The sequence below is a fragment of the Crinia signifera genome, chromosome 5 (genome assembly GCF_055691185.1).
Source record: "Crinia signifera chromosome 5, ASM5569118v1, whole genome shotgun sequence".
NCBI classification, from domain to species: Eukaryota; Metazoa; Chordata; class Amphibia; order Anura; family Myobatrachidae; genus Crinia; species Crinia signifera.
Window position 1 is genome coordinate 99,187,990 of NC_139221.1, and position 22,684 is coordinate 99,210,673.

Below are 22,684 nucleotides of genomic sequence, written 5' to 3' on the forward strand. Positions count from 1 at the left end.
CCTACAGTCCATTTTGTATACCGTCCGTTACATGCACATGGGCAGTATGGATGGCGAGTCCCTGACCGCCCATATACATGTGTTTAGCAGCATTACAAGGGGTGCTACATGTGTATTAGCCTAGGGCATCCGTTACTCAGGCCCTGCTTTTATGTATAGTCCTTCGTTTTCATATCCAATTGACAACTCTGTTTGTCCCTGAATTATCTACACCCTTACAAATCAATACTTGTAATAATAATAGTTTATTTTACTACATTGAAATTAGCAGACTACAGCAAGTTCAAGGTTGAAGTTTGAGCTAGTAGCTTGTGCAAGGCCATAATGAGGGATGTGTGACTAGTGCCCAGGTGGCACCAGTCTACGGCTTGTGGCTTACCTGAAAGGGCACCCTGCTGCCTGGAGATGTGCTAGGTGCATCCTGATTTCCTGCTCATGGATTCTCCTCTGTGACATCATGATGCTGCCTGTGTTGCTGTAGCATGCAGCTAGAGTGGCGCAGAGCACAGAAATGTCCACACCTCTGTGGCGTTACAGCTCTGCGGTGCCCTCCAGGAGGTAACTGCTGGGACTGTGCCTGTGTGCAGGGATGACGGTACTTATGTAATATCTGGGCTCCCGTTTTTCTTATGAGACCGTTGCGCTCGCCACGCTTCGGGCATGGTGGCTCGCTGCGCTCGCCACACTATATAAAATCAAAGCAAAAGCAATTGCATCCTCCAACGTTAGGCCACTGCCCACAGTAGTATAGCCGCTTGTAAACATAATGCCCATAGCAGTAGTACTCCTTACACAAAATGTCCACAATAGTGCCCTTTATACACATATCTGTCTCTGTCACTCCAGTAGCTCACTGTCTGGCAGCTTTATGTCCTGTCTCCAGCAGCTTTTCCTCCATGCACATAGCCTGCTCCTTCTTTTTAGTGGCTTTCCTTCACTTCAGCTGCGGTGACGGCATGACATCACATATGCCATGCCAGAAAAAGGCAGGACTGGTAAGGGCTTTTCTGTCGGAATTAGTGTGCAGGAATGTCATGAAGGTTCCCCCTACTATTACAGTTCCACCACGTTCTCCCGACTTTAACCCCTACCTATAGGATACCAACTTCATGAAGAATATAAAACATTGATATAATGCAGGGTTGACTACCTGACCCTCTCCTTCAGGAGAAAAATGCTCTGTTCTTGGACTTCCCTGGTAATGTATGATTGCCATCACCTGTGGTGATACACCTTTCTTATCAATTACCTACAGTAGCTCACCACAGGTGATGGCAATCATACATTACCAGGGAATTCCAGGAACAGAGCATTTTCTCCCTGAAGGAGAGGGTCAGGTAGGCAACCCTGATATAATGAATAGAATGATGCCCATTATATAATAGAGGAGCAGCAAAAATACAAAGAAAATATAAATAAGTATTTTGTACCGAAAAGTAAACTAAAAAGTGTAATCAAAGTAGTTTCACATTTCTGCAACATTATAAAAGTAACACTTGGATGTTATTTTCTCTTTTAAAAGCAATCTGATATTGTATATTTTCATGTAAAAGGTTTTTGTTTTTTTATAAATTCCTTTTTTTGGAGAATGTGTTTCCATATCAACTAGAAAATGGTAAATGACTGAATCAATGTAGCCTACTTAAATGTTACGTGGATCACATAATTGTTAGTGCCAAAGCACACTCAGAACTATCATAAGGCACTCTTAATTACAGTGTAAGTGCAATCCATTTATGTTAATAGAGCTAAATGTAATTGACTAACAATTTAACTTTTGGGGATGTTGAACTTCAGTATTTTATGCAAGATCAGCAAAGACTTGTTCTTCTTTATCATTATGCCACAAGGAACAGAAGCGATATACTGTGTGTAAGACATCCATTGTACATTACTAAGAAATAAGATTAGGACATTATCATTTTTGCACAGTATACAGTTGGATCAGTTTTGGTTCTGGATCTGTGGTTCTTTAAAAATCAATGCAAATAAAAAAAACAGCTAAAATCTTGAACATGGACCTGTTTTTGTTCTGATGGTATTTGTAACATTAATAACATTAATTTCCAGTCCATTGTGGCCATTGCACCCAGGGCAGCCGAGAGGGGTGGGGGAGTGGGTACTAATTACCTGGGCCCAGGCTTGCTGGAGGGGCCCAGCAGGGGCCCTGGTCCAACACCTCCCTTCGCCCTCCTGGCCGCAACAGCAGGACACACTTCTTCAGCATGTGCTGTGGTGACAGCAGGCTTAGCATGAGCTTCTCATTGACAGCGTGAGAGCTTGCATGCTGCAGGTGTGTGCTGCTGCTGATGTGTTTAGAGTTTTTAGAGTTTTCTTTCACCCCCTCTAAACATTTTTGGGGCATGGCCTAAGCGCGGGAGGTGGCCACACCTCCCACACTTAGGCCACGCCCTGAAATTTTACCGAGGCCCAGCATTCCTCTCGGCTGCCCTGATTGCACCAACACTGTCCTGAGTGAAATGGCATGTGAAGTCACGAGGGAGGAACTTTCATGCAATCCAAAACCCGTGATTCTGTTTCTTAATCCGAGTTTTGAAGTCAGGCCTTGGTTCTACTCAGATCCCCAAAGTTTGGGTGTGTTCACTTGTCCTCAAAACCGAACTGCTCATGTCTACTCACAATATCCTTATGTCCTTATGCTATAAAAAAACTTACATCATAACAATATACAATGTCATTGTATAATAAATACAACACAGTGACACTAGAGGTTTGTGCTGTACCTTCTACATCATCTTTTTCCCACATAGATATAAAACATTTAGAAAAATGGTAACAGCCATGATGCATTATAAAGAAATGCCGAGGAGTGTCCTCCCAGCGGGCATACAGATGTTATGAATACAATCTCAGCTCAGCTCATAGACTCACCAGGGAGTTCAATAGCAATAGGTTGAGCAAAATAATACAAATTCCCTTAGCACTCTGATAATGAGAGTCAGTACCTTAATAGCACAGGGCCATTTAGGCACTAGGGCGACAGTTAGGGTTAATCTACTGGAGGGAACAGTTGGGTTTAGGCACTAGGGAGAGAGGTTAAGGCCATAGGAGTGGACAGTTTGGGTTAGGCTGTGTGAGGGGAAGGTTGGGGTTAGGCATTAGCGGAGAGGATGGTTAGGGATATACTGTATATATATATATATATATATATATATATATATATACACATATGTTTGTGTGTGTGTATAATATCAGTGATCTCTTAAGAATGTATACCTATAGGCGCTAAGGGAAGGGTTATAATTAGGCTTACAGGGGGAGAGGGTGGTTAGGTGAATGCAGAAAATGGTGACAGTTAGGATAAGGCACTAGAGGGTGGGTTAGGAATAGGATGCTGGAAGGGCCCACCATCTCTGTGGCATTCTGAAGGATGGGATAGTTAGTTCTAAATTATCCAGGAGAGACCCAAATTTTGCCAAAATAATTATTTAATTTGGAATGCTCATTCTCCTCAAATTAAGATTACCAATAACGGTGTGCTATGCAGATTAGTAGTACTAAACACAGAAAATACATGTATTTGGAATACTTCGTGTCCATTTTCCATTCTTGATACCAAAAAAAAGTACTGTAATACAGCATATAAGAATCTATCCAATTCAGGGCCACGGCACACAGTTTGGGAACCACTGCTCTATGTGAATGTTTTGTATAATTACCCATTAAAGAGACCAATTTAGGCTATAAAATAGCAGAAAAATATACACAAACACAGCATATAAATAGTTAGAATGTATACATTTTAATTTTTTTCTGAGTACAAACTATAGACCGCTGCTAACAACCAGTTTATAACAAGCCATATTTGCTAATTATTAGTGGTCTTTCAAATGTAAGTGTGAAAAGAGTGAACTGGATAATTGTAGAAGATGCGCAGAGCAACCAACCAGTTTCTACCTATAATTTAAAGAATGTTCTTGACAGTCCTACCTCGCAGCTCATTGGTTGCTTTGGGCATCTTTTCACTTATCCACTCTTTTATTCTTTTCACTGCTTGATACCTCAGCCTTAATCCACCCTGTGAGATGATTGAATTATAAGAAATGTTTTTAGCAAGAGTTTTCCAAGTAGCTTTTTATGATCTACTAGGAAATAAAAGGTACATTATCTTCTTGACAGATCCTTCAACTGTTTCCACAACCGCTGAGATCACACATTTCCTATCTGTAGCTGTCTTTGGATAGCATTCAATAAGTTGTACAACTCCGAAAACAATGTTTCTTTATTTGCAGACTGAGCACATTGCTGCACAGTTCTATGCAGTTCAGCTTGAAGGGGGAAGGGTCCAGTAGACTCCATAATGCTAAGGGAAAACCACCGCCGAAATATTTTGTCACAGATAACCTAGAACATAGAACATAGAAAACCCGTTATTGTCTCTGCAGGCGAGGAACAGTGTATTTTTAACACAAGATTTGCTCAGTTTGTTGGCTCTTTTGTGTGTGTGTGTGTGTGTGTGTGTGCACGCGGGTGTGGATAGATAGATAGATAGATAGATAGATAGATAGATAGATAGATAGATAGAATACCCAATTGTGGCGTGACACCTAAAATGTATGATTAATGTTTGGTTTAACATATGGTGATCCAATGTTCAGTGAAGCAAACAGGGAAAGTTCATCCAAAAACTTGTTTATTTTATTCCTTTATGTTGTCACAGGCAAAACAATGTACAAATGTCCCTTTCAGTTTTTGGATATACGGATACGGGATACTCAACCTATATCACTCAGAAGAGCCAAAATCGGTGATGTAATTTGTAATATTGCTTAGTGTGTATGGGGCTTTATTCTAACTCTGTATGGGGCTCTACAGCCTAACCATGACCCTCTACCAAGTGCCTAACCCTAATTGTCCCCTAAAATATCCTAATCCTGACCCTCTGCCAAGCGCCTAGCCCTAACCGTTTCTTCCAGCAGCCTATCCCTAACCCTTCTACAAGTGCCTAACCGATCCTTATAGGAGCCTACCCTTAACACGCAAAATCAAGAATTAACAATAGGTCAGCCTTTTCTGTGTCAACCATTTGCATGTCAAAATGTTGATCGTGTTGACCTGTATCTACATATTTATGTATTTATTGTCGATCTTTAATCTGGATACCCATTCCCATTAAAACTAATGAGTGTGCTCTGCGTGGCTGTTGCCATGCTCTCACCTATTACAGCAAGCCTGTTCATTTCTAGATTTAATTTCCAAAATGAGAATGTTACTTTTTTGTTTACAAATTTGTGCATTTCTGTTTAAGTTTTATCTCCATAATATCTTCTAATAAAAAGATCTATTACTTGTGAGGGCGTAGTATGATTCAGTGCTACCAACACTGTGTCATTGATAATAAAGCCGGAGCGTCACCTCTATGCTAGTTTCTAATCACATCTATAAAATATAATTTATGAAAGTTACATGTTTAATTATCGTCACTTCCCGCCTGAGTGGGACCTGTAGATCAATGTTGAACCTGGGCATAAAATCAGAAATTAACCTTCCATTGATAATATGCTACACACCAGTGCACAGCTGTTTTATATCTGCAAAGCAAGATGTACTGAGTAAGAGGTACAGCTCACACACAAAGGAAATGGCCCAGGGTCAGCTAACGGTGAGCTTGGAAAACATAAAGACACGACTGCCAACAGCACGACAACTGAAGGCTCATCATAAAGATAAAATATTGGTAACAAAAAAAAAGTCTAAAGTTGCGTATTTTTGTTCTGTTGGGTTTATATCAAACATTGGGGCTGATTCAGACCTTATTGCTGCTGTGCAAATACATACAGTAGACGATTATCGCTAAACTTCGCTTGCGTCAAGACTGTGTTCCTTCTTTCTATTTGACACCTTATGGAACATTGGATGTAAGTCACTCAAAAGGAACTGAAGTTTGCACTTGTATTTAACTTTACTATTATGTAAATGTTTCCCAGAATGCAATTTACACAGTATTCTGGGACACAAAGGGGTACATTTAAAGATAAGAATTATATTAATAGGGGATGTTGCCAGAGCAACCAATCAGAATTTACTTCTTATTTATTTTGCACCTTCTAGTCATTCAAAAGGAAGTTTTCAGAAAAATATCTTTGCACGTGTATACGTCGTCATCATCATCAGTGTGTACTGTACATGCACATGTCCTATGGTAGATGCAAAAGTCCAGACATATATGTGTTTGTGGTGATCTGTATAGTGGTATTTCAGTGCTTATGCATTCTGAGGGTTTTATGTACTAAGATGGGAGGTCTATTGATGATGATGGGATGATGTTATGGGCAACCAATCAGATTCTATCTATTATCTTCTAGAAGCTGCTAAACAAATAAGTAGATTCTGATTGGTTGCCCATAGCAACATTTCATCTTCAATAGAATTCCCATCTTAGTAAACACTTGAGTGTGGGGCAAATTCATGTACAGAACATTACGCAAATGAATGTACATTCACCTGTGCATCAGTCCCATTGTGTGCTTTGAGAACTCACCTACTGTACATTATATTTTGTAAATACAAATTTTGGGCACAAACGATATTGTTGCCTTATAGTTCCTTTACCTTTTATTACAGGATCAAAATAATTTGATTGTTTACTGTATATTGCTGATTGGTATTTTCTAAGTTACTGCATAGCAATAATGGGCAAGTACAATGTTTTATTTGCAGCTAAATGTAATGTACTTTGTATAAAATATCACCGTAGGCAGCTAATGGTAGATAATAACTGAGCTATTTCCATACTTCTGGGCAGATTTCCAGACAATTTCAGGACTCTGGTGAAAAACTGATTTTAATATGATATTTAAGCCATTTTGCCAAACATACAGTGACTGGGTCCTGGAGAAAGTCTTTAATCTACAAACAGCTTGAAGTAACTGGAAGCAATGAGTAGGCGTTGGCACCACACGATGCCATGTCCAGTTGTACTTCACCACAAGCGGCCAAGTGGAAGTAATATGAAGCTTTGAGATAAGCAGTCATGTATACATGCTGTCAGGATCAATGGATTTGCCTAGCTCACATCTTATGTGCATTATTGAGCAGTGCCAGCAAATTGGGAGATTAAAAATATCTCCTTCTTTACTAGCCATGGGAAGTCATTTGTGAATTCTAGAAATAGATGTCCTTTCCCTGCCCAGACTTAAAAGGATTTTTTAATTAAAGCTGAGGGTGCCATGCCCAGATAGCCGTACTGTTATAAAATAGCATTTCCTTTGGAAACAAATTTACCTTTTTATGTGATACAGTATGTGGTACAGAATGTAATACATAAAAAGGGAAATTTGTTTTCAAAGAAAATGTTTGTGTATATATAACATGAAGTCTGAAGAGTGTGTGTATATAGAATGAATAAGAAGTTTACAATTTCCGTTATCTGTGTCAATAATGCCCCTTTCCCACTGCAGCTAAAAAACGGTAAATTGCCGATTTTCAGCGCAATTTATCGTTTTAAGGCTGCAGTGGGAAAGTGACAGAGTTGAAATACCGTTTAAAGTTAAATGGTATTTCAACACGTTTTTAAAGCAGAGTCCTACACGGCTAAATAACGTTTAAGAGGCAGTGGGAATGCCTCTTAAACGTTATTTAGCCTCCAGGCAGTCCCAGTGCCTGATGAGACCTAGTAGTTCTCACTTTGTGCATGTGTAATGTGTGCACGTGCATAATAATGAGCCGCTCATTACATATGTGCATATGTAATGAGCGGCTCATTAGTATGCTCGTGCACTCATTACATATGCGCAAAGTGAGAACTACTAGGTCTCATCAGGCACTGGGACTGCCTGTATCCTGCATGGACCCTGCATGGACCCCCGCTGCCTCCCCACTGCCCACAGGTAAGTACAAGGGGAGGGGAGGTGGGGGCACAGGGCAGGTAGGGGGGGGGTTAGGCACTATTTACACTGGGGGGGGAGGATTAGGCACACTTTACACTGGGGGAAGGGGGGGTTAGGCACTCTTTACACTGGGGGAAGGGGGGTTAGGCACTCTACATTTTACACGGTTCACTGCAATGGGAATGGTACTTAAATGGTATTTAAAACGGTAATCTGCTGCAGTGAGAATGCTAATACCGTTTTAAATACCATTTAAGATTACCAGTACTTTAAACTGGTCTGCAGTGGGAAAGCAGCATAACTGGGTAATCCTGCAAACTGGGCATTGTCACCAGCTTTGAAGATCACAACAGGTGAATAAGAGATGGAACTTTAGTCACCATGCACAAACGGTACCTCGACTTGCTTGGTCACATGCTCCTCCCAATTTATTTGCATTTCCTTTGTTTTTGCAAATAATGACATCATGTGACTTTTTATCCTCAGTGTAACATCAAGCTGAGACACGTATGTAACTATTAGCTATTCACCTAATGTAAGCAGTTAAGTATTTCCTTATTTCCTATATAACTGCATTCCATTTACAGGGTAACTATCAAAGTCACTATGCGATATGTTGTTCGTTTAGTTGATGAGCTGACATATCGTATTCTGCAGTGTCAGAATCTGTGGGTGGTGGGTCCAGGTGCAAAATATAATTTGGGCCATCATCCAACACCCCAACCCAAGCTCACAATATGCAACACAGGAGTGGGTAAGAGTGAGAAGCAGGAGGTGACAGAGAGAGAAAGAATGATGCTGCTTTCCCACTGCCTACCCAGTAAGGGTCTTTACCCGGGTAATAGCCACAAAGACCCTTTCCCACTGCAGCTTTTAAACGTTAAAATAACGTTTAAAAGCAGTTTTTGTCCCATTCACACTTACCCATGTAAACCACAAAGCAACACGTTTAAACTCTCTAGTAAACCTTGCCTGTCATTAAAAACATCACATGCACCAATCATGTTCTTAACCTTTATTATTATTTCTAAATACCATTTAAAACCCTTTCCCATTGCCAAAAAAACGGCTCTTACACGATAAAAACACTGCTTTTTACCCGGGTAACAAATACCGGTATTTGTTACCCGTGTAAAGCAACCTGGAGCTTTCCCACTGCAGCTCTAGCCGTTTAAAAAGGCTAAAAAAACGTCATTTTACCGTGTAAAGCCTGCAGTGGGAAAGGGGCATGAGAGAGAGAGAGAGAGAGAGAGAGAGAGAGAGGGGCAGGGTGAGGCAGAGGGTGACTGTGAAAACAGTGGGTTAAGTGTGACATTTATAAAGATGTGCGTTGTATTTCACATGGGATGTTGCTATTGATAACCAATCAGAAACTACAGATGGAGCCACTGTCATCTATCCCTATAATAGGATTAAGTGAGTAATGGGGCTACTCTGCTAATCCCTACTGTATTGTTCTATGTATTGTATTGCAGCTGAGAACAATAGGATAGCCATGGCTAGCCATGCTGAGCCATGACCTAAGGATGATAGATGAGATGGGCTCCTACTGTACTTCTCATTTTTTTAGCACCTTCTAGAAGATAATAGATAGTATCTGATTATTTGGTACTTGTTTCCTATCTGGGCGCCCACGATTTTAATCGCGGGCATCGGGGGTAAAATCGGGGCCATCGCGGGCGATAAAAAATTGGGTGCGATGGGCCAGACGCGATGCCCGCGATTTTCCCATAGAGAACAATGTTAAATGCCTCAATTTACCCGCGATGACCACGATTTACCATAGGAAACAATGTTAAATGGATCAATTTACCCAAATCAGCATAGGAACAATAGTAAATGGGCCAAAAACACCCCTGAATATTGAAATGTCCCCCCAAAAGTAGTTGACGCCACCCCGCCATCAACGTGAACCCGAAGCGTGGCGAGCGCAGCGAGGCCGCGAGGGGCGGCGGTACGCATCCTCCGACCTTTTCATGCCCTACTATCCACTAGGGCGTGGAGTGAGAATAGAATAGTGTGGCGAGCGTAGCGAGCCACCGAGCCCGAAGCGTGGCGAGCGCAGCGAGCCCCGCGATGGGACGCGGATACCTTCACAGGTAAACGCGTCCCTTCGCGGGCTTCCCAGGTGTCCGCGTCGCCATGGACACCTGGGAAGCCCGCGAGGGGACGCGTATAACTGTGAAGGTATCCGCGTCCGCTCGCCACGCTTCGGGCTCGGTGGCTCGCTGCGCTCGCCACACTATTCTATTCTCACTCCACGCCCTAGTGGATAGTAGGGCATGAAAAGGTCGGAGGACGTGTACCGCCGCCCCTCGCGGCCTCGCTGCGCTTGCCACGCTTCGGGTTCACGTTGATGGCGGGGTGGCGTCAACTACTTTTGGGGGGACATTTTTATGTTCAGGGGTGTTTTTGCCCCATTTCCCATTGTTCCCTATGATAATTTGGGGAAATTGATCCATTTAACATTGTTTCCTATGGTAAATCGTGGTCATCGCGGGTCAATTGGGACATTTAACATTGGTCCCTATGTAAAATCGCGGTAATCGCGTCGGTCGCATCGCATGTCATTATAATGGCATGCGATGTACACGCGATGCCCGCGATGGGCGCCCAGATAGGAAACAAGTACCGATTATTTGCCCACAGCAACATCCCATGTGAGATACAACTCCCTTAGTCCTCAGGGCCCCCGGAGCACTGCACTTGCTGCACCAATGGTAGTCCCGCCTCTGGTATTGTGCATTGGCTCGTGTGCACAGAGGATGATCAATGCGTCAGTCTTGAAGCACAGCCAATGCTGATATATATTGCAATGTACAGCCAACACGCAGACAGACCTATTAAGCTATTGCAGGAACCCGACGACAATGAAAAAATAACTGTGCTGGCAATTTTAAATGCCTGCCCACTGTCAGAAATATTGAGTGGCAGATTGATTATTGGGTACAGCTCTACCAGTTGACTGAGCAGTTGGTGGATCCCTGCATCGGTGAGCAAATTATTAGGCAAATTGATAATCAGGTACTTGTGTATTATAGCGGCGCCCATCGCATCGTATACCATAAGGCATATGATGGTATGCGATGCGATATCGCGCGATGTTTTACATTGGCATACAATTTTAAAATTGTATGACATTGTATATGGCATACAATGCGATGGGATGCGATTATAAATTGTATAAGCACTAATGGGTGCTTACAATGTTAAATGCACCCCCACACCACCCCCCACTATAAACATGAACCCGAAGCGTGGCGAGCGCAGCGCGCCCGCGAGGGGCGGCGGTACGCATCCTATGACCTTTTCATACCCCCACTATCCACGTCGGCGTGGAGTTGATATTATATAGTGTGGCGAGCGCAGCGAGCCACCGAGCCCGAAGCGTGGCGTGCGCAGCGTGCCCCGCGAGGGGACGCGCATTACTTCACAGGTATACGCGTCCCCTCGCAGGGCACAGCATGCTCCATTGCATAAGAGCTGCCGGGCAGATGAGACCAGATGATTATTGTTTTTTTTTGTCATAACAACTTACATTTTTGTATTTTGCATCTCTTGAGGGGGCGGGGGGGTTGCGATGGTCAGTAAATTGTGGTGGTGGAGGGATAGGAGTGTTGCTAATGTGGCAGTCTGGAGCCATCGGGAGGGGCCATGATATAAAGGGGGCATTGCTGGGGCTGCATGACCTCTAAATTTGCCCCTGCCTTTAACTAGCAGTGAAACATTTATCTTCTGTATGCATATGAAATATATTAGTATTGATGCCAATAAAAAAGCTAGGACAGTTTCTTGATTACAAGTTTTGCAAATGGAGAAAAGCGGTCATGTTCCATTTAATGTGTTGCACATTGTAGCCAAATGATTACTTCAATGAAGACAGAATAACTAGACTAGCGAGTCATTGTCATGGAAATAGGCAATGCAGACTAATACAGCGCACATCTGTACTCTGCTTATGAATCACTCACTTGTAGGTTGCTGTTCTCCCTTTGTGCTCCACACATGAATGTCTTTAAATCACATGTTGAGAAACAGTCAAAGAAATTGCAGTCCTTATCAGATGTGCATTTCTGCTCCAGTATGTTACGCATTTTGGGTTCGAAAAATGCCATATCCATATCGATGGCAACCACCTGCAACCAATAAAATAAGATAAACAAAAAGTGGTTTATTTTATTATTGATTGATGATTTATTAACATTACAAATGTTCTATGTCACATTCCTGCACCTAGCCCCAGGCCTATGATCCCGCAGCGGTGCCTCTGCTGTACAAACAGGGCCGACAGGGGGTGCTGTGGGTACAGCTGTCCCGGGACCCAGCCTCTGGAGGGGCCCGGGCAGCTGCACACAGTGACACCCCCCACCCCCGCACACCACCTCCGCCACCCGGCGGCCCGCCAGCCAGGCATGTACGATACACAGTTCAGCCTGCAGAGCACCGAGTCTAGGACACAGAGGGGCTCGGCGCTCTGCAGGCTGTACTGTGCACTGTGCAGTGTGCGCTCCTGAGAAGACGTGGGATGCCGCAGCTAGGTAAGTAATGGTGTGAATGAAGGTCAGTTCCGGGGAAGGGGGGTTGGTGCGGGGCGGGGTCCCTGACTGAAGGTCAGTCCCGGCCCCAAAATGATTAGTGGCGGCCCTGTGTACAAGCTGAAAGAACTACATAGAGGACTACAACTGGGAAAGGTAAAGTGTGCTGAGCAAAGGAAGGCACCATGCCTGTAGCATGGGGGGCGAAGCAAGCCATGTGAGGGTATACGTTACACTAATTGGGGGGGGTCCATGTTGATATATGTTGACATAGACAACAACAAAAAGCAAAAAACTCATGTCTGCCTTTTCCTGCGTCTACCATTTTCATGTCGACCAATTGCTTGTGTCAACATTATGCAAGATGCAACTTGTGTCAACTTTCTACCATTCTTGGTCAACCTAATGACTGTTCACCTAGACACTGTCGACCTAGTTATCCTCCCCGAGTGGGGTAGATCTCATCACAGTGCAGTATTATTCCTCCACTGCTACAAATGTGAAGAGCGGGAGATAGGCACGCACGTGTCACCAGGGTCAGTATCTCCGTCAGCAGGGCACTGCGCTATCTGCAGGCTGAGCTGATTCTGGACACGCTGATGACTCTCTTCAGTGGAGAGAAGAAACAGGACAGTAGCAGGCACCTGGATGCCAGCCTGTCACTGGGAGACAGCTCGTACAGACTTGACACTAGGGTCACCTACTCGGGCTCACAGTCAACACTTGCAGTGAATGAGGGGCTAGTTTGTCAGGAAAATATTGAATCCAGAAAACCCCTATACATACTTCTTGGTGACAGCAGGGCTGCAAGCATGGGATACATGTCTGTGGGTCCACAGGGAGCTGAGCTGCTGCATGCACACAAACAGAGGGAGCTGCTGCAGAGACATAGTGGCAAGGAGGTGCAGGAGGGCAAGGGTAGGGGCTGTTGCAAGGACATATGGGTAGGGAGCTGGATTAGGGACACAGGGGCGGGGAGCTAAAAGAGAAACAAAGGTACAATTTGTAACAGGTGACATCACAACAAGGAAGCAGGGTTGTTGAGACAAAGTTGTCATTATTTGTAAGGGGCACTGCTAATGGGGGCACTACAGTATGTATAAAATAAGCACTATTACAGTGGGCATTATGTGTATAAGGGTCACTACTACTGTGGGAAATATGTGTGTAATGTGCACTAATACTGTGGGAATTATCTGTATAAGGAACACTACTACTATGGGCATTATGTGAATAATGGGCACTACTGTGTAGTGTAACATGAATAAGGAGAACAACTGTGTTGTGTAAAGTAAATAAGGAACACTACTATATGAAAAAGTGTATATAAGGGACACTGCAATAACGTGTAATATTAATCGGGCACAATGTGTAGTGTAATCTGAATAAGATTATGCTACTGTTTGGTGTCATTTGAATTGGGGGGTAGGTTTGTGTGTTCATGTCCCTTCTTGTGTATGTCAGCGTGCAGGGCAGCACGCCAGGTACTGTTTCTGTTCAGTGGGAGGAGAAGGGGGGTGTCAGGCCTCAGGTCCCTGTGTGTGTCAGTGTGCATTTAAAGCAGGGGTGGGGAACCTCAGGCCCGGGGGCCAGATGCGGCCCCCGTAGCCGGTCTGAGTGGCCCGCCCACCCGCCTGGTCAGTGGCGTAACTAGATACATGTGGGCCGCATAGCAAATGTTTGTAAGGGCCCCTATTCATCAACTATTGCTGAAAAATGTATATAGAACATGATACTTTGATACTGCTGCAACCGCCGGAGCATGGGACGGCTGCAGCAGGACAATTTGTAAGATAAATTTTTACATATGGCCCCCGAAGGATTTTTTCCCCATACAAACAGCCCTTGGCACAAAAAAGGTTCCCCACACCTGATGTAAAGTTAGTGTGTTTGTGTATGTCAGCACCCCTTTTTCAGTGCACACTGGTCCTTATTTTGGTTCACTCTCAGATACAAATTCCTTCTCAAATGGACAAAACCATGTGCACTGCAGGTGGGGCAGATGTGACTTGTGGAGAGAGATTTAGATTTGAGAGGGGTTTTCCTTTAAATTGAGATCTATATTGCAGTGCAAAAATAAAGCAGTCAGTATTTTCCCTGCACATAAACAAAATAAGTCACCCAAAGCTAATTCTCTCTGCACATGTTACATCTGCCCCACCTGCAGTACACATGGTTCTGCCCATTTGGGGAGGAATTTGCCTCTGCGACTCAACCCGAATAAGGGTCACTGTTCCTAAAGCAGTGCACAAATTTAAAGTTTGCATGGGGCATCAAACATATAGCACCATCCCTGGCCCCGCTTAATGGGAGGAGAGGGTGGTGGGGGAAATGAGGGTACTTGTGTATTTTGGCGGCGCCCCCGATGTCCGTCGTACGACGGACACATCGCATCGCATGCCATGCACCCGATGGCATGCGATGCAACGCGATTTTTACCCCTTATACGACCAAAAATCGTATAAGCACCCTAAAGGGTGCTTTTGAGCACCCAAATGGGTGCTTACAATGTTAAATGCACCCCCACGCCACCCCCCCACTATAAACGTGAACCCGAAGCGTGGCGAGCGCAGCGAGCCCGCGAGGGGCGGCGGTACGCGTCCTACAACCTTTTCATACCCCCACTATCCACGTCGGCGTGGAGTTGAGAATAGAATAGTGTGGCAAGCGCAGCGAGCCACCGAGCCCGAAGCGTGGCGAGCGGACGCGGATACCTTCACAGGTAAACGCGTCCCTTCGCGGGCTTCACAGGTATCCGCGTCCGCTCGCCATGCTTCGGGCACGGTGGCTCGCTGCGCTCGCCACACTATTCTATTCTCAACTCCACGCCGACGTGGATAGTGGGGGTATGAAAAGGTCGTAGGACGCGTACCGCCGCCCCTCGTGGGCTCGCTGCGCTCGCCACGCTTCGGGTTCACGTTTATAGTGGGGGGGTGGCGTGGGGGTGCATTTAACATTGTAAGCACCCATTTGGGTGCTTAACATTGTATAAGCACCCATTAGGGTGCTTATACAATGTTTAATCGCATCGCATCGCATCGTATGGCATTGTATGCCATGTACAATGGCATACAATTTCAAAATTGTATGCCATCGTGCACTATCGTACGATATCGCGTCGCATCGCATACCATCGTATACGTTATGGTATGCGATGCGATGGGCGCCGCCAAAATACACAAGTACCGAAATGAGTTCCACCATCTCTCAAGGAACACTTTAAGCACTGCCTGTATGGAGGACTCACATAAATCACATAAAGGTTTATATAGACAAGCATGACCTTCCCTTTTCACTCAAATGATAGTCAGGGTAGTTCAGTGTGATCACATTATTGCCATCCATTTCTTTCTTGAAATTGTGTTCTTGCTCACACTAGTGTTCTGTGACAGATGTGGCTTGTATTACGGAGACACATAGAATAGACTGACCATATGGAAGTGACCTCTCCTCCACAAGCCAGGTGCCAGTTACATGGGGCAGCCAAATGGGATGAGCCTTGCGTAATGCTCCAACACCCCTCCCCCCCCCCCCCAAAAAAAAAAAGTATACTCCATATACTGTAATCTAGTATATAAATATTCATGATAAAAATCCCAAATCCAATTTATAGCATGAACAAATGTGCATTGTTATGTGATTCTGCATGTGCCAGCACTGTAATGACTGTACTAGTATTTGGCTGTGAGTATGCCTGTGTTATGTACAGAGCAGATTGGGGTCACACGTAAGACTGCCCAAGATGAGCAGCTGAGATTCCGGAGAGCTGACAACATAACAAGAGATTTTCCTCATGACATAAGTCAAATTCTGCTTTATCTGAGGTTTATGCGAACACAATTCCAACAATTCTTATATGTTTACAGTAGGTTTAGTTTTTGATATTTTTGAAAACTTCACTCTTCTGCATTCTGCAGTTACCATATGTAAAATGCTTTATGATATATATTTTTTATTATTATTATTTTTTGCAGCAGCAACAAATCACTTTTACAGTCCAGGAAAATGAGGTACATGCCACAGCCTGTGCATGTGGACGATAGCTTGATTCATAATGTGAATTACATATGGTCACAGTATGCTGAATGGATATATCCCTTGTACATAACAAAGCAGTCACATCCTATTCATGACATGTTGGATACATCAGCATCATTTGATACACTGTATAGTTGCACTGTTGGATATCAAAATCAGGGGCCACATGCATCATCATTCTCCCCTGTTAGAGGACTTCTCTCCATTCCCCTCCTTACCAGTGACCCTGCCACATGCCTGCCAGCCAGGATGCGGTCCTATGGTCCACAGCAGTGCTTAAAGTGGTCCAGGAGAGGTCGCAAGGCACCCACTACATATGAGCACCGAAGGTGTGCAGTGCAAAAAGGGGCATGGCCTCACAAGAAAGGGGCGTGGTCACAAAATAGCACAATAGCATTCACATTACACTACATGTAGTGTCCTTAATTCACATTAGTACTGCCCCTTACACACAATGCCAACTAGTAATATATCAAAACCATTGTGTCTGCAGCGTGATGTCCTTTAATCTCCTGGGCACCCTCTGTGTGAAATACCAGCAGCTCGTGGTAGCCGGGAGGCTCTGGACGGCTTTGTAACAGGGGCGGGTGCAGCAGCCTCTAATCAATTGCTGTAGATCAGATGCTCCTGTCAGTGTGTCTCAGCGCATGTTCAAATGTGGTGCCTGTGCTCACAGTCAATCAGGAACATCTGCTGCTGATTGGCTGCCAGTCCGTGAGCTCCAATTGGCTGGTGGGCGGAGCCACGTTTCAAATGTTGCCAGTACTGTCACCAAGGCTTCCTACCAGCTAAGCAGCGCGCTGCATGCTATTAGTGTGAACTGCGGGAAGGTGGGCTGGCAGAGGCGGAACCGTTGCCCCACTTTAACCCCTGCTCGACAGTCAGGTTGACCACTATTGGTCGACAGGCCAAATGTCGACCAACAGAAAAAGGTCGACATGCATTGGGTTGACAAGCAAAAGGTTGAAATTAAAAAGGTCAACATGAGTTTTTCCCGATTAGTTTTTTCAAAGTAAGGATTTGTTTATACTTTGCCATTCCAGTATACATGAACTGGGAATATAATAATACACTTGGCACCGTGCACGAACAAGGGCGAGTAAAGCGGTACACTTATACGGAGTCCATGTCGACATTTGTTGAAATAGACACAAAAAAAGTATGTCGGCTTTTTTCATAGAGGCGTTTGTCGACCTTTTGTCTATTTCAACCTAATGCCATAACTTTTTTTGGGTGTTGACCAATAGTGGATGACCTAATGACTGTCAACCTTTTTACTGAGGACAAGTAGACCCATACCTGGCCAGCCTAAGCCTATTGACATCTTTACTTACTAGTAATAATGTACTACATGGCTTGCCCCTGTATTTCTAACATATCAACAACAATAGAAAAGTACTGTAATTAGAAATATGGCAAGTTTGCCTTATTATGGGGTCTACTCACATAGCGATATACAACTTCATCACTCAGAAAACAGCTCTACATCACTGTGTGTGTGTGTAGGGGCCATAGCGATAGTAATGTGCGGCTCCACACTGCTATCTCCTAGTGATTAATAACCTGCACGCTGGTTATTAGTCAGTCAGGGCCAATGTTCACAGGAGCACACTGGCCCTGACAAATCACTTAGCACTTAAGGAGCCCATACACGCTCCGTTTTGCGGCTCCGTTATGTACTTTTAAAGTACACATCGTATCGGACCGCATGCCTTGTGCATGCATTGTGCATGCACTGCGATCGGATACGATGTGTAGCTAGTACAAAAAGTATGTGCAGCACATACTTTTTGTACCGTACTATGTGATGCGCGGGAGCACGCATCACATAGTACAGAACGGAGCCGGACCACAACGGAGCGTGTATGGGCTCCTATAGAGCTACGTGTGCTGAGTGTTCTGAGTGATCTAGCATCATTCAGAACGCTCGTCTACACACATCACTACATGTATATGCAGTGGCGTAGCTAGTGTAAGGCAGCCCCAGCTGCTGCCTGGGGAGCGGGGGCTGCATGGGCGCCGGTGCCCGCCCGGTGCACTGAGTGAAAAATAGAAAAAAAAGTCTCTGACAAGTCACAAATTACAAGACAGTGCCTGTGTGTGGCTGGTTGCATGCCACCTGCCGCTGCCGCACAGGAATGAAGTGTTTTTTTTATTTCTTTAAAAGAACTGAGCAGCATGAGGCAGATGGAGTGGCCAGCCTGCTGCTCTTTCCTTGCTTCCCGGCTCTCCTGTCTGCCTGCCGCGGCAGTGGTAGCCCGGCTCTGCTGCCCATAAAGCCCTGTCTGCCTCTGCAGAAGCCTGGTTCTTCATTCTCCCTTCTTCTCCTGGAGGCATGCACGGCTCCTGCTGCCGCCAGAGCCCGACTCCCTGTTTGCTGTCTCCAGCTCTCCTTGCCGCTGCGGGAGCATGATCAAGTCCTCCTCCTTGCAGCCCCTGGAGGCGGGCAGGCCCGCCCCCCACCACTGCCAAAGCCCGGATCCCTGCCTTTTCTTCTTTCTGGCGCCGGAGCCCAGCTGAGCTCTCCTCCATGCTACTCTCTAACCCTAAAACCCCCCACCATGAACTAGGACCCCCCCACCCTGCATCTTCTTCCGCTCTACATTCCTGTCTCACCATGTTATTCTTTCACATCCTGAAACCCCCACCTCACCATGGACCCCTTCTCTCCATTTCCCCCCTCTCAGCATGTTTCTCCTTTCTCAATCTGCACCCCCTTCCATCCTGCCCTCTCACCCTGGTCCTTACCCACCCTGCATTCCTCCTCCCTCCCACTCAGAGTCTTGTCCCTCCCTCCCACCCAGGGTCTTGTCCCTCCCTCCCTCCCTCCTACCCACCCAGTCTTGTCCCTCCCTCCCATCCACCCAGAGTCTTGTCCCTGACCCAGTCTTGTCCCTCCCACCAACCAACCCACCCACACAGTCTTGTCCCTCCCACCAACCCACCCACCCTGAGTCTATATATATATATATATATATATATATATAAAACCCAGTGGCGTAGCTATGGTCCCGCAGCCCCCGCTGCGGCTGGAGGGAGCCAACGCCGGGGGGTGTGTGCCAGAAAAGGTTTTGGCTTGGGGGAGCAAAATTTCTAGTTATGCCACTGTGTATATGCCCCACTAGTTTTATGGCAAATTTATATTGGAAAATATAAGTACAACCATAAAACTGAATAAAAATGTTTCTTTAAAAAAAATGTTAGGATTTGTGTAAGAGGACAGAAAGGTTGTTTGCATACATCAGGCTTCATGCATGAATGATACTGGACCAATAATTATTTAACGCTCTGGTTTCATTTTACATTCATAACCATGGCAACAAGTCTGTTCCACATTTCTGTTTCATGAAACTATTTTCCTATCCTCATAGAATGCTTGAAACTGTGCGGGTGCTCCTACAGAAATGTGGGCTTACTATATACCTTTCTACAGTATTCATTCTCTCTTGCAATGTTCAGGAGACTCCCTTGATGACTAGATTAATGCCCCATATAAACCCCACCACCACCACCACCCAGCTCTCTAGTATCTCCTGGTAGGCATTTGTAATATGTCCATCCCAAACTATGAATTGCAGATACAAATTACCGACTGTGTCCTGCAGTAGTTGCTTAAGACGGATGCTTTCCCATTCTGTGACAGGACTACTGCTTCAGGTGTACAAGTACAGAATGAAAAATGTTGCCATTAAGCAATTGGAAAGTGGATTCCTCTCTGTTTGACGCAAGACAAATACAAGAAGTGCAGCCAGAAGTACAGCCGTCTGTAATGTGTAGCAAGCAATATTCTAATTACTTCATTCAAAGCATGACTTTAATGCAATGGTTTTCCTTTCAGCACAGAAAAGCTGGGTACACACTTTTACGATCACTCTGCTGATAGGGTTACTGCCTGATCAGCAGATACTGTAAGTGAGTTGCCGGCCGGTCCTGCTCTCAGTATGTACCGGCTTCTAAGGGATTCAACAAATATTAATAAGCACATAAGCATATCTCCCAACATATCACATTGCAGGAAGGACACAGTGCTTGACTTCCCTCTTAATTTATCACCTGTAGTGAAACACATTTCTTATGAATTAACCTGTTCAACACAGGTGAGGACAATCAATTCAAGAGGAAAGTCCAGGATCAGAGCATTGTGTTCCTCCCGGAATGGGTCATGTTGGGAGATTTGTATAAGGACCCTTATTCAGATCTGATCGCAGTACAAATTTATAAGCCTTGGCTTACATACTTACAAATGACCTGCATACACACCTATGTAATCGTCGGCCCGTCCACCTGATATCCGGCGATTGGGCAGTGGATGGTATAAGTGTGTTCTCAGCTTAACAGTAAATTGTGAACCAATCTTGGTGTGGAAACTTACAAACACTTAAAAAGCTGGAACATAATAGAATTATTGTTCTTAGCAATGTCAGCATTTTTAGACATTATACGGAGCTCCGTTCATAACTAATAACCATCCTGATCTCATGCTGTACATACTGTTCTCAATCTCATTGAAGGCTCCATCAAGTCACAGAAATCAATTGCATAGTTAATGATTTTCTCTCTTACGTCCCTGATATTAAACAGCATGTACCGTTTGAGTAACCCCAGTGGCTTAACTATAGCCCGGCATACCCCGCAGTCGCGGAGATGTGCTGATTGTGTGGGCGCCGGGGGTCTGCGGGGCTATCATGCGCTGCAATGCTGCTGGGGCCCCTCTGTTCGCCGTTTTTGAGGATGCTAGAGGAGGCCGATGCCTCCTCTAGCATCCTCAAAAAGTGTCTGCTGTTAGGGGGCGGCCATTTTTTTGAGGGTAATTTTCATTATCAAGCCTGCATGGAGGAGAGCAACCCGGGACTGCAGACAAGAGACAAGTAGATCTGCGGGTGCCGGTGACGACGACGGCGGCGGCAAGCAGAGAGGTAAGTAGCGGGGTTGGGGACAGGCTTTATTTTAAGGGGAGGGGGGCGGACAAAATTTCCATCGGGGGGGGGGGGTGCGCCCAAAACATAGTTACGGCACTGAGTAACCCTTATCCAAAATGCATATCTGTGTCTGGTGGACTTGCAAGGCTGCAAAATGCGAATCAACTAGAATGAGGACCTATGTCCGGAGCTCAGCGTGAGTGTGACCTCCCTGCGCAGCTGCAGTATCTGTGATGTGTATTAACAGAGGCTGGGCCTGTAGGTTGAGCAGCTCCTCTCAGGCTACTCACGGCCTTACACGTGATAGAGCCTGACTGTTCAGAGGAGACAGAGAGGAGTTCCCCTTGGTACTTAGTGACTTCTGTGCAGCAGCAAGTATGTGAAGGGAGCCTTTGGTATCTGGGGGTGGGGTATGAGAATACCTGTCCTGTCTGTCTATGGGGGGTGGTGATGCCTATGCTGTTTCCTGGACAAAGGGTAGTATTGTGCATGTGAAGTCTGTATATATGGTAGATAGGGGAGGGGGTGGGTTGTATTATGTCTGTGCTGTCTGTCCATTGGGGGGATTATGCACTTTCTGTCTGTCCATTTGGGGGGGGGAGGGGGTGTTGTATTGTGCCTGTGCTGTCCAGGGCAGCCGAGAGGAATGCCGGGCCCCGGTAAATATTTCGGGGCGTGGCCTAAGTGTGGGAGGTGTGGCCACCTCCTGTGTTTAGGCCACACCCCCAAAATGTTAATATGGGGTGAAAGAAAACTCTAAACTCCACAGCAGCAGCACACACCTACAGCAAGTGCTGTGCTGACAGCAGGCTCAGCATGAGTTCTCACGCTGTCAGTGAGACACACATGCTGAGCCTGCTGTCAGCACAGCACATGCTGTATGTGTGCTGCTGCTGATGCTGGGAAGGACGGAGAGGGAAGAGGGGGGGGTCGGATCAGGGCCCCTGCCGGGCCCCTCCAGCAAGCCCGGGCCCGGGTAATTAGTACCTGCTCCCCCTCCCTCTCGGCTCCCCTGGTGTGCATTTGTGTGTGTGTGGGGGGGGGCAGAGGATTATGTCTATGCTGTCTATACATTTGGGGGAGGGTTGTCGGATTATGTCTGTGCTGTCTGCCCATTTAGGGGGTACAATAATGCCTTTGGTGCCTGTCTGTCTATTTGCTATTTGGGATGGTGGTAGGATGATTCCTGTGCTGTCTGTCTTTTTTTTTTTTTTTTGGGGGGGGGGGGGTTGTAGGATATTGAAGGAAGTATGATGGTGCCTCTACTTAGTGGTGGATATGGGGGAGGGGGTGTTTTGAGTACCCAATAACCCCCCTGACTGAGTGTTGGTTTTTTTTTGGA

At 45.3% G+C, this 22,684-nt stretch overlaps 1 protein-coding gene across 1 annotated transcript in view; it reads right to left on the reverse strand.

Annotated features, from left to right (window-relative positions):
* Window positions 1-3,740: 3,740 nt before the first annotated feature.
* Window positions 3,741-22,684, reverse strand: part of DIPK1C (divergent protein kinase domain 1C) — a 72,145-nt gene continuing 53,201 nt past the window's right edge. The window contains exons 3-4 of the mRNA XM_083187745.1: window positions 11,822-11,986; window positions 3,741-4,365 (exon numbers count right to left, since the gene is read on the reverse strand). Of these exons, the coding sequence (XP_083043871.1) occupies window positions 4,171-4,365; window positions 11,822-11,986 (360 nt within the window). The 3' untranslated portion in view covers window positions 3,741-4,170. The remainder of the gene's footprint in view (window positions 4,366-11,821; window positions 11,987-22,684) is intronic.